Genomic DNA, 14,437 nt, shown 5'->3' with positions numbered 1-14,437 from the left:
AATAAAATGGGTTCAAAGTGACCAAAAATGATGGAAAAGGTGATGAAATGGGATTTTAAAAACCACAGAAATTGTTTAAACGTTGCCAGGATGAGTGGACAAAAACAGACACGAATGAACATGACAAATGGTGAATGTGGTTAAATTGGCGGCGCCAGACATTTTGTTTTGCAGGTGCTATGGGGCTTTTTGGCGAGGGTGCTCTGAGATTAAGGGTTCCCCGTGACCGTTCCCAGTTTCATTTCTACTGCAACACCCGCGAGGCCGCACATATACCCGCTCCACAACATTCTGTGCTAAACACAAGGCTAGCTCATATACATTCACTAGCCTACCTAAGTAAACACACCTCCGTCCAACATCGCAAAGGAATAACCACAAGGAGTCAGAATCTGCAACTAAATCACCATTAAATTCACAATAAACTACATACGTATCACAATGTTTTCTCTGTAAAATCACGATTTTATCATTCAGATCATTTAGACTATTTTAAAGTTATTTACTAATAAAACAAACCAACTCACCTACTTAAAACCATCATCCTCAATGGAAAAAAGGGATAAAATTTTGAATGAAAAAAAGAAAAGAAAGCAAAAGGAGTTGATGTGATTGGTCAATCCTTACCTCTGCCAGTTCCTTCTCGCTAATCGAATAAAGCCGATTTCAAACGACACAAACTGTATCCAGACATCATGGAGATGTTGGTAATTAGATTTTAACAAAAAATGACTTTTTTTTGCATTGACTACAATTCAAAAAAATCTGTTTTTTAGGTAAAAATTCTGATATTTTCCAAACATCATCTACAATGGCTCAATGAAGAAGAAAAACAAAATGGCACAAAATAACACATAAATAAAAACACAAAACAAGTACAAAAATATACAATTAGACACAAAATTACTGAGAAAAACAAGTGACAACAAAATGGCACAAAATGGCTGCAAAAACACAAAAAATATCATAAATGCACAAGTTGAGAACAACATTACAAAATGTGGTTCCAAAAACACACAAATTGGCAACACTATTACACATTTAGACTCTAAAAACACACCAACATATCTAAACAAGATGACTGAGAGAAACACACAATTGACAACAAAATGGCACAAAATAACAACAAAAATACTCTAAAAGGCTCCAAAAACACACATATTGACAACAAAAACATAAAAAATAATACACAAAATGACAATAAAACAGACAAAAACACATGAATAAACAACAAAACGGCAACAAAAGTAGACAATGTCTTCAAAAACAATGAAAAACACACAAATTGACAACACAAAATAACAATAAAAACACATAACGACTAAAAAAAATAACAAAACTGAATCTAAAAACACAAAACAAGAACAAAAATACACAATAAAAACCACCTGAAATCCAAAAATAATCCAAAAACACACAAAGCAACAACATAAACATTGTGATAAAGGTAGAGTAGAATGAACACCTGAGTGGAGACAAGAGGAAGACTTTCATCACTTTAAACTGTGCTTCTGTTCTGTAGGCAAGCACTTCAATGGAGGGGGAGGAGCTTCAGCCTCACATGGGTGCGGCTCCGCCTCCAGGACCCTGATGGCGTCAGAGGGCGGAGCCTCCTACAGCAAAGGCCTTGGCGCCGTGTCCTCGGTGATGAAGAGCGGCTACGCCTCATCCTCCTCTTCCTCCCTCGCTGTCACGTCCGCCAACAAAGACAGGAAGGTCACGACCTCTGTGACCGAACCGCTGTCGGACGTCTTTGACGGTCAGGGTCAAAGGTCAAAGGTCAAGAGCTGAAGGAAAACTGATGATGTCATCTTTGTTTACAGAAAGCTCCAGTTCAGACTCCTCCCCCCAGTACCAACGCAAGGACTACGGTGAGTCATCCAACCACCATCCATCTATTCACTCATCCATCTGTCCATCCATCCATTCATCCAAGCATCCATCTATCCACTCATCCATCCGTTTATTCATCATCCATCTATTCACTCATCCATCCATCCATCCATCATCCATCTATCCGTCCATTCATCCATCCGTCCATCCATCCATCATCTATCCATCTATCCACCCATCCATCCATCTGTCCATTCATTCATCTATCCACCCATCCATCCATCCATGCATCCGTCCATCCACCCATCCATCCATCCGTCCAGGCTTTAATTGAAATGTTTTCTTTTCATCTTCCACAGTCAGTTCAACCACAGCATCGTCCGCCATCAGAGGGCGGAGTCAGAGCAGAGGTGTGCCCACTTCCTGTCCATAAAGTCAGGAGCTCATGTTAAACTGTTTTTCTGCTCGTTGTTAGAGAGTGAGATCAGAACCAGACTGCAGAGTGCGTCTCCAACGGCCTGCTGTGAGTCACACACACACACACACACACACACACACACACACACACACACACACACACACACACACACACACACACACACACACACACAGACCCTCTGTGCTGTTCAGGGACAGAGCTGGACGACGTGAAGCGTCTCCTGAGAGGAAAACACTCTTCCAGCTCCAGCCCAACAACGTCCCCCAGCAACACGCTGCCCATCCCCAGAAAGGTCACCCTGGAGACCAGGAGCCCGTCAGAAAGCTGCACCACAGGTCTGACACACGCACGCACGCATGCACGCACGCGCGCGCGCACACACACACACACACACACACACACACACACACACACACACACACACACACACACACACACACACACACACACACACACACACACACACACACACACACACACACACACACACACACACACACACACACATAAATAACACTATAAATGGGATTTTTTTTTAGAAAAGTTGAAAAACTTGAAAATGTGTAAACTACAAAAAAGTTTAAAAAAAAAAATCAATTTTTGAAAATGTAATTAAAAAAAGTTGAAAAGGGTCAAAAATGTCTTAAAATAAAATGTTTACAAATGTTTAAAAAGCTTTACAAAGTTTATTAAGAAGCTGAAAAAGTAAAAACAAATACAAAAACTTTGAAATAAGTTGAACATTTTGACAAAAGTTTTAAAATGTTTTTTTTTTTTTTAAATGGGTCTCGACCCATATGTTGAACACCTGCCCTGCCACGTTTTTTCTCAGATCAGTTTGGCAGCGTTTGGTCAGGAGCGGTGAGCGGTAGCTACGGCTACAGCACCAACAACAACCTGCCCAGCACCAGCCTCTACCACTCAGGTCAGACACTGGGAACACAACACAACAAGAAAACACACAACACAACAATAAAACACACAACACTACAAGAAAATACACAACACTACAAGAAAACACACAACACAACAATAAAACACACAACACTACAAGAAAATACACAACACAACAAGAAAACACACAATACTACAAGAAAACACACAACACAACAAGAAAACACACAACACAACAAGAAAACACACAACACAACAAGAAAGCACACAACACTACAAGAAAACACACAACACAACAAGAAAACACACAACACTACCAGAAAACACACAACACAACAAGAAAACACACAACACAAAGGGGCGTGTGCTAGATGACCTCTTATCGTGCTAACTTCCAGGTTTTAATCAGTGTGTGCTGGACTACAAAGCTCGCTGAAGCTTAATCACTATGACAACTAATGCTGAACGCTAACCTGGTCATGAACAGGTTTTTCTCTGGCTAGGATGTTAGCGAGTCCTAAAGCCCCGCCTCCTGACCAATCAGCCCTCTTAAAAAACGATCATTGATAGATGATCCTGGTTGGTGCAGATCTGACGGATGAGTTTAGGAAAGAAGATTATTAATGATAAATGTAATCATTTCATTTACTAATGACATCCTTTAGGAACAATATAGCCTCCTGCTGTGCGCTGCACTAACACTGCTGCTCTTCACTGTCATCATATATTTATATTTATTATATTCATTTAAGATCATAAACTGTTCCTCCATTCATTGTAAAGAAGCTCAGTCAGACAGTTCTCTCCATTGATTGGTCAGATGATGCAAGCTCCACCCCTTTCATGTGCACGCGCACGTAGCGAGGCTGTAATCAATTAGCGTGTTGTGATCATAGGTGATCAACAGTCGTAGTACAGCTCCTGTCTGACAGGGAATGTTTGGTTAGCTAAAGCTAGCTAACGTAGATTAATCTAATCTAGATTTATAACATAGACCCTAAAAGAAAACACACAAAACTACAAGAAAAACACACAATACAACAAAATACACAAAACACGCAAAGTCACGTTAAACAACAATACAAACTAATGACAAGAAAAATACACAATACAACAACAAAAACACACAAAGTTAAAAGAAATACAGACAAAGGGACAACAATAACAACCCTGTGTAATGCTCTGATTGGTTGTTATTTTAAATGTTGACTTGAATGTTGGTCATGTGACCATCAGAACATGTTTGTGATAAAGCTTGTGAGTCACACACTTACTGCTGATGTTTGGTTGTTTTGCATGTTTCAAACTGGGGGCACGGGGGCCAAACGCGGCCCTTCAAAGCCTCCAACGCGTGTGATTAAAAGCCCAGTGTGAATGTTTGGTGCAGGCGTTCAGAACAACCTGGCTCTAGGATCTCCCACAGTGAACGGCAGCCTCTCCGTTGGCGGCTCAGGTAAGCCTGACTCTCATAAGCTTGAGTTTAAACTCCTCTGATCTTTAATTGCTCCTCCTCTCCTCCACCAGCTCCGTTCTATGGTGTGCAGAACAACCTGTCCAATAGCGGCGTGGCGCTCATTTCTCCCACTGCCTTAAACACACCAACAGGTAAACGATAACACGGCGAAAATCCAAACACACAGTTTGTGCACCATGTATGTATGTGTGTGTGTGTGTGTGTGTGTGTGTGTGTGTGTGTAGGTTACGGTGTGCAGAAGAATGTGAGTGTGCTGAGCAGCTCCACAGGTGAGCATACAATCAATTTGTTTGGTGTATTTTTGTTGTCCTTTTGTATACATTTGTTGTTATTTAATGACTATACTATGAAGCTAGATAATTATCTCTGTTAGCTTCACCTCACCAAACATTCTCCGTCACACAGAAGTTGTCCTGTACGACAAATGTAGATTACAACTCTCTAAGTTAGGCGTGTTAATTTTAGCCTGGCTACGTGTGCGCTCTAGTGGCAGAGGAGGAGATTACAGCGTCAGACCAATCACAATCACACAGAAACTAGAGAGAAACTTACGTCGCAGTTGAGGAATAATTCTTTAAAAATATAAAGAATTAAAATCCATAATTCAGACCAAAAACGACATTGTTGCTGCAGTAAAATCAGAAAGTAATTAATGCAGGAATTAATTAGTGTTAATGATTAAATTAATGAGATTATAAACGGTGAATAAACAGACTCTCTGATCACTTTCTCTTTTATCTCTGATGCTGCGTTCATACAGATCAGTCTACATCATAAGGTGGAATATATTTATATTTATATTATCTACATGAACCACAGAATACATAAATATATGAAATAATTTATGAGGTTTTATCATCTGACTAATGTAGATATAAATCTATATGTTTCCTAAAGAATGTGATGGTAAATAAAGGATAAATATTCTCACATCAGATCCACACAGACGTGTTCACAATGATCCTATTTTTATTGGACAGTTCGTTTTCTAAGAGATCTGATTGGTCAGGAGGCGGGGCTTTAGTACTCGCTCTGATCTGATCCAGAACGAAACCTGGTCCCGACCAGGTTAGTCGTTCAGCCTAAGTAACCATGGTGATTTAGCTCCATAAGATGTTAGCGAGCTTTGTAGTCCAGCACACACTGATTAAATCCTGGAAGTTAGCGAGATAAGAGGAAATCTAGGCTGCGTCCGAATATTCCCTCCTATCTCCTGTTCCTTCACCCACAGAAGTGTTTAAGTGGTGGCCATGATGAAAACGTTTGTGTTCTTCTAAAGCTGAGGAAAGGAAGCTCAATGCATTTAAAGGGAAACGCCCACCTAACGCTTACAAAAACTCACAATGACCGACAACGAGATCATGAAAGTTACCAATGCAATAATATGCCTTGAACAATTTAAAATAAATAATCTAAAACCCATATATTATTATATGTCAGACATATTATCAGATTATAACTGACATAAAACAGACACTCTGTGGTTCTAGAAAAAGCTTTTAGTCCATTTTCAGAAGTTTGTAGTTTTTTCACCACGGCAGACGTCACTAACTGTCACGGCCGTCAGATTAATACGCCACCTAGTGGAAGTGTGTCTGATTGTCAAAACAAACGTCATCCACGGGGGTTAAGGAAAAGTGGATAGGAAAGGAGATAGGAGGGACTATTCAGACGCAGCCCTAGCTTCTTAGTATAGGCCCATAGTGTGTCTACACAACCTCAATGCTGTGTGTGTGTGTGTGTGTGTGTGTGTCAGTGAGGCCAAGCAGCTCTGGTAACGATGAGGTCTCAGATCTGAAGTTATTGACGCTAGAGAAGGACAACGTTGCTGTGAGGAAGGAGAGTGAGAGGCTGGTGATGAGCAAAGACACTGGAAAGACCTTCATGTCTGCAGCTCCTGCTACCATCGGTACAGTGTGTGTGTGTGTGTGTGTACTAACACTAAATAGTCTACACCAGATGTTCTCAACCTTGGAGTCGTGAGAAACTGGGAGAGGGTCTCTAGATGCCTTCAAGAAACTAAGAATATTTTTTAACAATTTGAGCCAATTTTTGCTCTTATTTTTACCCTTTTTCTGCAATGACACCAAACTTTCCATATTTTTACCTATTTTCATCACTTTTTCTTTCCATATTTTTGCTCCTTTCAATGTATTTTTGCTACATTTCTCCCATTTCTGACACTTCTACGTCATATTTTAATCTCTTCAATTATTAATTTTAATGTTTGTTTGAGAGGAGTGACATCTGAAATTGAGTTAAAGTGTTTCTCTTGTTTTATTTAATTGTTACAGTTGCGTGTTTTGTAGTAAGTTCTTGTCGTTAGGAATAGAGGTTTATTAAAGGTTTAAATGTCAATAACAACACAGCGTTTACAACATGTACATGTTTATTTTACAGTCTGTTAACATAAGTACACACATGATGATGAATTAGGCAGTTTCACATTTATTCACAGTTATTTTGACTCAATGGTATCACACAAAATGTATGATATATGATATGTTTTAGATGTTTGTGTGAATTTGAAATTTATAGATGTTTCCTAACGCGATGAGGAGGAAGAAGAGGAAAAAATAGAAATGTAAAGTAACGAAATTATTAAAACTTTACCAAAATTAAAATTATAGACTATGAATCTAGAATTTTTGATTGAGAATTGTGTGTGGGTGCAATTTTACCAACCAAACTCTCAAATCAAAGGTGCTAGAATTCGTTTCAAAGTGAACATCGTAGCTATAAAGCGGCTTGGCTAATTTAAAAAAAGGAGATAAACTTAAAGTTGGTCATTGTGGAAGTGGCCACAGTCATGACTCAAGAAAAGTTCAAATCATTTCTCAAAAATTCTGCATCACTAAACTGAAAAACTTCTGACGAGGGCGACCATGGCTCAGGTGGTAGTGGGTCGTCTTCTGATCGAGAGGTTGGGGGTTCGATCCCAGTACCTGACTATGTGTCGACGTGTCCTTGGGCAAGACACTGAACCCTAAGTTGCTCCCAGTGGTCGACTAGTGCCTTGCATGTCAGTCCTGTCCCACTGGTGTGTGAATGTGAGAGTGATTGGGTGAATGAGCTGATATGTAAAGCACTTTGAGACTGTTTCCGTGGTGATAAAGCTCTATATAAATCATGTCTATTTACCATTTATTTAAGTCAAAGGCAAAGAGGAGAAAAAGACAAGAACGCAAGAGCATTGAGAGGACTGTAAATAAACAAATATCCACGTGTGCTTTTAAACGAAGAGTCAAACTAACGAGGGTGTGTGTAGCATGTTAAGGCCAAAATGGAGAATGGTGTGTGTGTGTGTGTGAGTATTGACTCCGTTTGAGCATAAATGTGATATCAGTGATTATTATTAATCTCTACTAGTGTTCAATGTTTTAGTACATGTACTCGGTCTAGGTTTACTAGTGCGAGAGTTGAAGTAAAAAAACTGTCACTTGTTAGCGTCATATGCTAATAAAGAGGCGGGGAAAGTAAATTCACTCTTGCCATTGGCTTTAGAAAGTATTCCAACCAATCAGAGAGCTGGATTTGGTTCTCATCCCTCCTACATCATTTACATTAGGCCTACTAGTAATACTAGTGAATATTTAGCCTTTACTACTCGTAGACTAAACCCATTATACACTATAGTTCTACTAGTGAGACATTTTAAGTGCTTTTTTTTTCCTCCTTTAACTTATATTGACTTAACGTATATGTTATCTCATAACTTTTCTTATTTCATTTTGTCTTAATTATATATTATTCTATTTAAATATGAATCTATTCTCTTCTTATCTTCTTATTAACCTGTTTTGTCTTATTTCATCTTATTCTGATTGATCTCATGCTGCAACGTGGCCCTGAAATCATTTTTAATGTCAGTCTGTGAAGGTCTTTTTAGTCAAGTTTTTACACAAAAATGAGACACTAATGCAGAGTTTTAGTCATTCTGTGTGTGTGTGTGTGCGTGCGTGTGTGTGTGTGTGCGTGTGTGTGTGTGCGTGTGTGTGTGTGCGTGTGCGTGTGTGTGTGTAGGCTCGTACGCTGAGGACTCGCTGAAGAGGGAGAAACAGCAGCTCTCATCGAGCACATCAGCAGAGCGAGGAGCTGAGGGTAAACGTGCGCTCTACATCTAAATCTAAATATTAAATGTTAAATCTAAATGTCACAGGTAATACCGTACCAGCCTGTGATTGGCTGATCTGGTTAGATCTGTGAAGATCAGCAGGTCTGGTCGTGGTCAGTAGATGATGGAGACCACTGAGAATTCCAGGGGTCACAGTGGGGGACAGTCACTGCAGTGGTATCTGTCATTGTGTCCTTGGGCAAGGCACTTCACTCACATTGTCTAGTATGAATGTAGTGTGTGAGTGAGTGGTGGTGGGAGGGGCCTATGGTTCACTATGACAGCCTCACTTCTGTCAGTCTGCCCCAGGGCATCTGTGGCACCAATAGTAGCTTACCACCACTAAGTGTGGAGTGAAAGAAAAATGCCTTAGTTCTGTAAAGCTCTTTGAGTGTCTATGAGAAAGCTCTATATAGACAGACAGACAGACAGACAGACAGACAGACAGACAGATTTTATTGTCATTGTACAAGACAAGTCATACAAAATTGTAGCAGCTTGGAGTACTGTTACAACATAAAATAAAATAACAATAAAATATTAATAAATTAAAAGCACATAAGAAACATAGATTTAGATTTACCATTTCATATTTAGATTTACATTTAGCATTTAGATGTAGGTCTATAATTCATATTTAAATTTCATATTTAACTTTTAGCATTTTGATTTAGATTTAACATTTAGGTTTAACATTAAAATTCAGCTTTAACATTTAGATTTATCTCAATAAAGTCTTATATCTTATAGGTAAATGTAATATTTACATTTAACATTTAGATTTAGATGTAACATAGATTTAGATGTAACATTTATATTTAAAATGTAACATTTAGATTTAGCAATTATATTTAACTGACAATATATTTTTACGAGAAAAGTAAATATCACAAATTTCCCAAATATTACTGTAAATCTGGTCAAAAGTAACGTTAAAAAAATTTAGATGTGGTTTGTTGCTAAACGTTGCAAAATGTTGCTGTTTATTTTATCATGTGCAGCTTTACAATCAGCGACACATAGATGATTTTTTTTTCTAAATATTGGAGAGAATTTTCATGGAAGGTGAGCATGAGATACTTTATTATTTATTGACCCTGTCAACGTGAGAAAGAATCTGCTTAAGGCACTTACCCTGTTTATTTATCCCTCATTCCTATTATGCATTTCTTTTAAACTTTTCTATTGTATATAGGTGGTATCTATTGTTTTTGTTTTTTTGTTTCTTGCCTTATTCAATTAATATATTGAGGGTTTTTTTAATAAAATGAAGTGTACTGGCTATGACATTTGTATGTTACAATGAATTTTCTGTTAAATATTGCAATGAAGCAATAAAAATAAGACGATTTCATCATTTCGTCCTCGGTGCTTCTTCTATTTTCAGCCTCCAGCTTCAGAGCTGCCACCAGAGACAAAGCTACGTACGCAGGTATACGCAGCGATGCAGCTACGCAGCTCACACTTTCACCTGCTAACTTTACACATTTAACCTGAAACAATGTCTCTAATGCAGCCTTAACTCATCTATCTTTATTATTTTACTGCTGACTTTGGCATTAGTTTTGTCATGACTTACCTGTTTTTTTTTTATTTCAACCGTTAGGTTATGCTAATGCTAGGCTAATACTCTTGTCAGGCTAATGCTCATGCTAGGTTAATGCTAATGCTAGGTAATTCTAATGCTAGATTAAAGCTCATGCTAGGTGAATGCTTGTTAGGCTAATACTAATGCTAGGCTGATGCGCTTATTAGGCTAATGCTATTGCTAGGCAAATATTAATGCTAGGTAATTCTAATGCTAGGTTAAAGCTAATGCTAGGTCAATGCACTTGTTAAGCTAATGGTAATGCTAAACTTATTCTATTGATTGGCTAATAATAATGCTAGGTAATTCTAATGCTAAGTCAATACACTTGTTTGGCTAATGCTAGGCTAATGCTCTTGTTAGGCTAGTAATGCTAATGCTATATTAACGTTAATGTTATGGCTCGGCTATTATTAATGCTAGCTAAATCGAATGCTAGGTTAATGCTAATGCTATTGTGAGGCTAATAACAATGCTAGGTAAATCTAATGCTAGGTGAAAGCTAATGCTAGGTTAATGCTCTGTTAGGCTAATGCTAGGTTAATGTTAATGCTAGGTGAGGGCTAATGCTAGGTCAATGCTCTTGTTAGGTTAATGCTATGCTAATGCTCTTGTTAGGCTAATGTTAATGCTATTACTAGGCTAATATTAATTCTAGGTAATTCTATCGCGAGGCTAATATTAATGCTCGGTAATTCTAATGCTAGGTCATTGCTCTTAATAGGCTAATGCTAATGCTGTTGTTAGGTTAATGCTAATGCTAGGCTATTGCTAGGCTCATATTAAATATTAAAGGTAATTCTAATGGTAGGTTATAGTACTTGTTTGGCTAATGCCTAGATCCACTGGGCTAAAGAAGACTAATAAATGATGATCCATCCTTTAAATCATTACTTGCTTTTGTTGTTCAGAGGTGGGAAAAGACCAGTGGACCCTGGGCTGGTGTTCATGCTGCAGATGGTGGAAATGGCTGCTGGGCCTCCTGCTGGCTCTGCTCCTCCTCCTGGGTCTGCTCTTTGGACTCATCGCTCTGGGTAGGTGAACCAGTCTGTGCTCAAACCAGTGTGAGCAGAACAAAGGTCACTGGGAAAGATGGTGAACATTCTTAGTGCTGAAAGCCTCGTTCATGGTATCTGTAAGTCATGAATCACAAAGAACAGCCGTACGTGCAGTAACATCAAACCACCTGTAGGTGACCTAAGGCAGCACGGGAAGAACATGCAAACTCCACACAAAGAGCAAGTGTCCACCACAGGACTTGAACCCAGGACATTCTTACTATGAGGTGGATGTGCTAACCACTACTCTACCGTGTGTTAGCTCACTTAAAGAGAGAACAAGAAAATTTGAAAAATCATTCCGAAAACACAAAAAGACAAAAAAACAAACAGAAACACATTAATTAACAACAAAGTGGCAACACAAATACACATACAGTAGTGTTGCCAAAAATAATGAAAACACACAAAATGACAATAAAAACACATTACGATGACGAAATGCACAAAATGTCTCAGAAAAACACAAATTGACACTAAAATCTAAGCAAAATCACACAGTGACACACAAAAACACACTAAACATTATAAATACACAAGTTGAAAACAAAATGTCAAATTATGATTCCAAAAACACACATAATAGTCTCTAATTTAGATTCCAATTTATTCCAGGAGAAGAAACATATTTGTTTTACCGTGATGAACTAGATTTCGGTCTCTATCTTTCAAATCCTTAAAGCTACAGTAGTCACTTATTATGGACTCTATAGAGAACATCCAGACCTTTACGATGACATATTATGTGTAAGGATGTGATGATGGAAAGACCAAAAAAACACAGGCTAATCGCTAACTAGCTTACTAGCTCTTGGTTTAGACCCAAAACGTATATTTTGTGGCATTTTAAACACTTTTAATGTACAGTATTTTCTCTTCAAATAAGTGAGTTTTATTTAAAAACACAATTATAAGCATGTTTTATTAAATAGTGGTGGGATCTTTTTTTAATGGAAAGAAGGAAAAAACCTTCGACCAAATGCCGGCTAATCGCTAACTAACTAGCTTACTAGCTCACTAGCTTTTGGTTTAAACTTTGAAATATGACCCAAAACGTATATATTTTTTGGCATTTTAAACATTTTAAATCTATTCAAATAAGTGAGTTTTATTTAAAAACACATTTATAAGGATTTTTAATAAGGATACTTTGCTTTGTCATTGTTAAACATTAAATACTCTGCCATAAAACTCACTTTTTAGGGATTTAGTGAAGTCGGAATGAGAGGTACGTTTAAATGCAGAATAAATATGAAGGTAAACATTTTATTTTTTGATTTGTGCCTTGCCGTTATACCTTAATAATGTCTTAAAATCACAATATAAGCTAAAATAACTTTGGTTCTCAGGAGGTGTTCTTGCTTGTGAGCATGTCTAAAGCTATTCTTCTTCTTCTCTCAGGTGAGGAGGTGAAGCGTCTGAAGAGTCGCGTCGACGCCTTAGAATCCGGCACCAGCACCGCAGCCTCAGCCCGGTCCAGCCGTCTATCCTCCTCCTCCTCCTCCTCTTCATCACCTGGTATCAACATCATCGACCCGCTGAACTCGGACTACGTAGACCGAAGCTCCTCTTCCATCACCCGCTCTGAGAACAGGCTCCACCTGGGGGCGGGGGCAAAGGACGGGGTTAACGGGCTGGGAGCGGATGCCGGTGCCCTGCAGAGAGCCGTCCACCAGCTGGTCCGGGCCGAACTGCAGTCGGGTCCCGTGAGAGGTACGACACGCTTCGACGGTACTCGGTGAGGTCACATGTGAGTGACAATGTTCTCTGTGTTCAGACACTTTGAAAGGTGAACAAGGAGACCCGGGACCTAAAGGTGAGTGAGGTGCTGCTCCTAAAGCACCTTCTGATCCTTCATCATCCTCATCAGCCTGAATGTTCCCTCACAGGTGATCCAGGAGCTCTGGGACAGAAAGGTGAGACACATCCATCCTTCTCTGGTACCTCCTTGACCACAACCAGACCTTTAAAAACCTGCTCTCTTTCAGGGGATGCTGGATTCCCAGGACTACCAGGTCTGATTCATGAGTCACAACAGGTTAAACTACGGATTCCATGACTCAGCAACAATTCTCAAGCTGCGAAACAGCAGTTTTAGTCAAACACGACTCGGCATTAACACATAAACCACGACGCAGCAACAATTCTCAAGCTACGAAACAGCAGTTTTAGTCAAACACGACTCGGCAATAACACATAAACCACGACGCAGCAACAATTCTCAAGCTACGAAACAGCAGTTTTAGTCAAACACGACTCGGCAATAACACATAAACCACGATGCAGCAACAATCCTCAAGCTATGAATCAGCAGTTTTAGACAAACAAGACTCAGCAACAATCCTGAAGCTATGAATCAGCAGTATTAAACTAACACGATTTAGCAACAACACAAATCATGATTCTGAGAAAACACACGACATGACTACAATCCTTATGTAGTATTAGTCAAACACGACTCAGTGACAAGACAAAACATGACTCAGCAACAATCATGCTACAAATCAGCAGTATTAAACAAACACGACTCAGCAACAACCCACGACTCAGTGAGAAAACACAAAAATGACTTCGCAACAATCTTTATACCACAATTATGCAATAATACACAAGCAACTCAGCAAAAAACCCACAAACATGACTCAGCACCAATAAACATGTAGCTTTAGTGTTTTAAACGTGACTCTGCAACGACACAATGACCTGAGCAGAAATCTTGAAACTACGATTCTGCAACAACACACAAACTATGACTCAGTAAGGAAACACAAAAAGACTCAGCAACAATCTTCAAACTACAATTGTGAAATCATACACAAATGACTCAGCAAAAAACTAAAATCATGACTCAGTGACAATTCTCAAAATACAACACAGAGGGAATAAATGAACATGACTCAGCACCAAAAATCATGTAGCCTTTAGTGTTTTAATAATGACTTTGCAACAACACACAAACCACAACCCAGCAGTGAGACTCAACCAGTGACGTGCAGTCAGGGTAGGCAAAGTAGACAGTGCCTACCCAAGGGTGAAT

At 38.9% G+C, this 14,437-nt stretch overlaps 1 protein-coding gene across 2 annotated transcripts in view; it reads left to right on the top strand.

Moving 5' to 3' along the window:
- LOC114462860 (collagen alpha-1(XVII) chain-like) overlaps positions 1-14,437 on the top strand; it is a 33,629-nt gene that overhangs the window by 4,030 nt on the left and 15,162 nt on the right. For both annotated transcript variants that reach the window (XM_028445943.1, XM_028445935.1), the window contains exons 4-20: positions 1,523-1,759; positions 1,824-1,871; positions 2,193-2,243; positions 2,309-2,356; positions 2,464-2,607; positions 3,105-3,197; positions 4,554-4,619; positions 4,691-4,771; positions 4,865-4,909; positions 6,397-6,549; positions 8,664-8,741; positions 10,142-10,186; positions 11,254-11,376; positions 12,802-13,113; positions 13,178-13,216; positions 13,290-13,316; positions 13,389-13,415. In XM_028445943.1, the coding sequence (XP_028301744.1) occupies positions 1,523-1,759; positions 1,824-1,871; positions 2,193-2,243; positions 2,309-2,356; positions 2,464-2,607; positions 3,105-3,197; positions 4,554-4,619; positions 4,691-4,771; positions 4,865-4,909; positions 6,397-6,549; positions 8,664-8,741; positions 10,142-10,186; positions 11,254-11,376; positions 12,802-13,113; positions 13,178-13,216; positions 13,290-13,316; positions 13,389-13,415 (1,617 nt within the window). The remainder of the gene's footprint in view (positions 1-1,522; positions 1,760-1,823; positions 1,872-2,192; positions 2,244-2,308; positions 2,357-2,463; positions 2,608-3,104; positions 3,198-4,553; positions 4,620-4,690; positions 4,772-4,864; positions 4,910-6,396; positions 6,550-8,663; positions 8,742-10,141; positions 10,187-11,253; positions 11,377-12,801; positions 13,114-13,177; positions 13,217-13,289; positions 13,317-13,388; positions 13,416-14,437) is intronic.

The sequence above is a fragment of the Gouania willdenowi genome, chromosome 1 (assembly GCF_900634775.1).
Source record: "Gouania willdenowi chromosome 1, fGouWil2.1, whole genome shotgun sequence".
Taxonomy (NCBI): domain Eukaryota; kingdom Metazoa; phylum Chordata; class Actinopteri; order Blenniiformes; family Gobiesocidae; genus Gouania; species Gouania willdenowi.
Note: the sequence above shows the minus strand (reverse complement) of the source record. Positions and strands in the feature narration are given on the sequence as shown.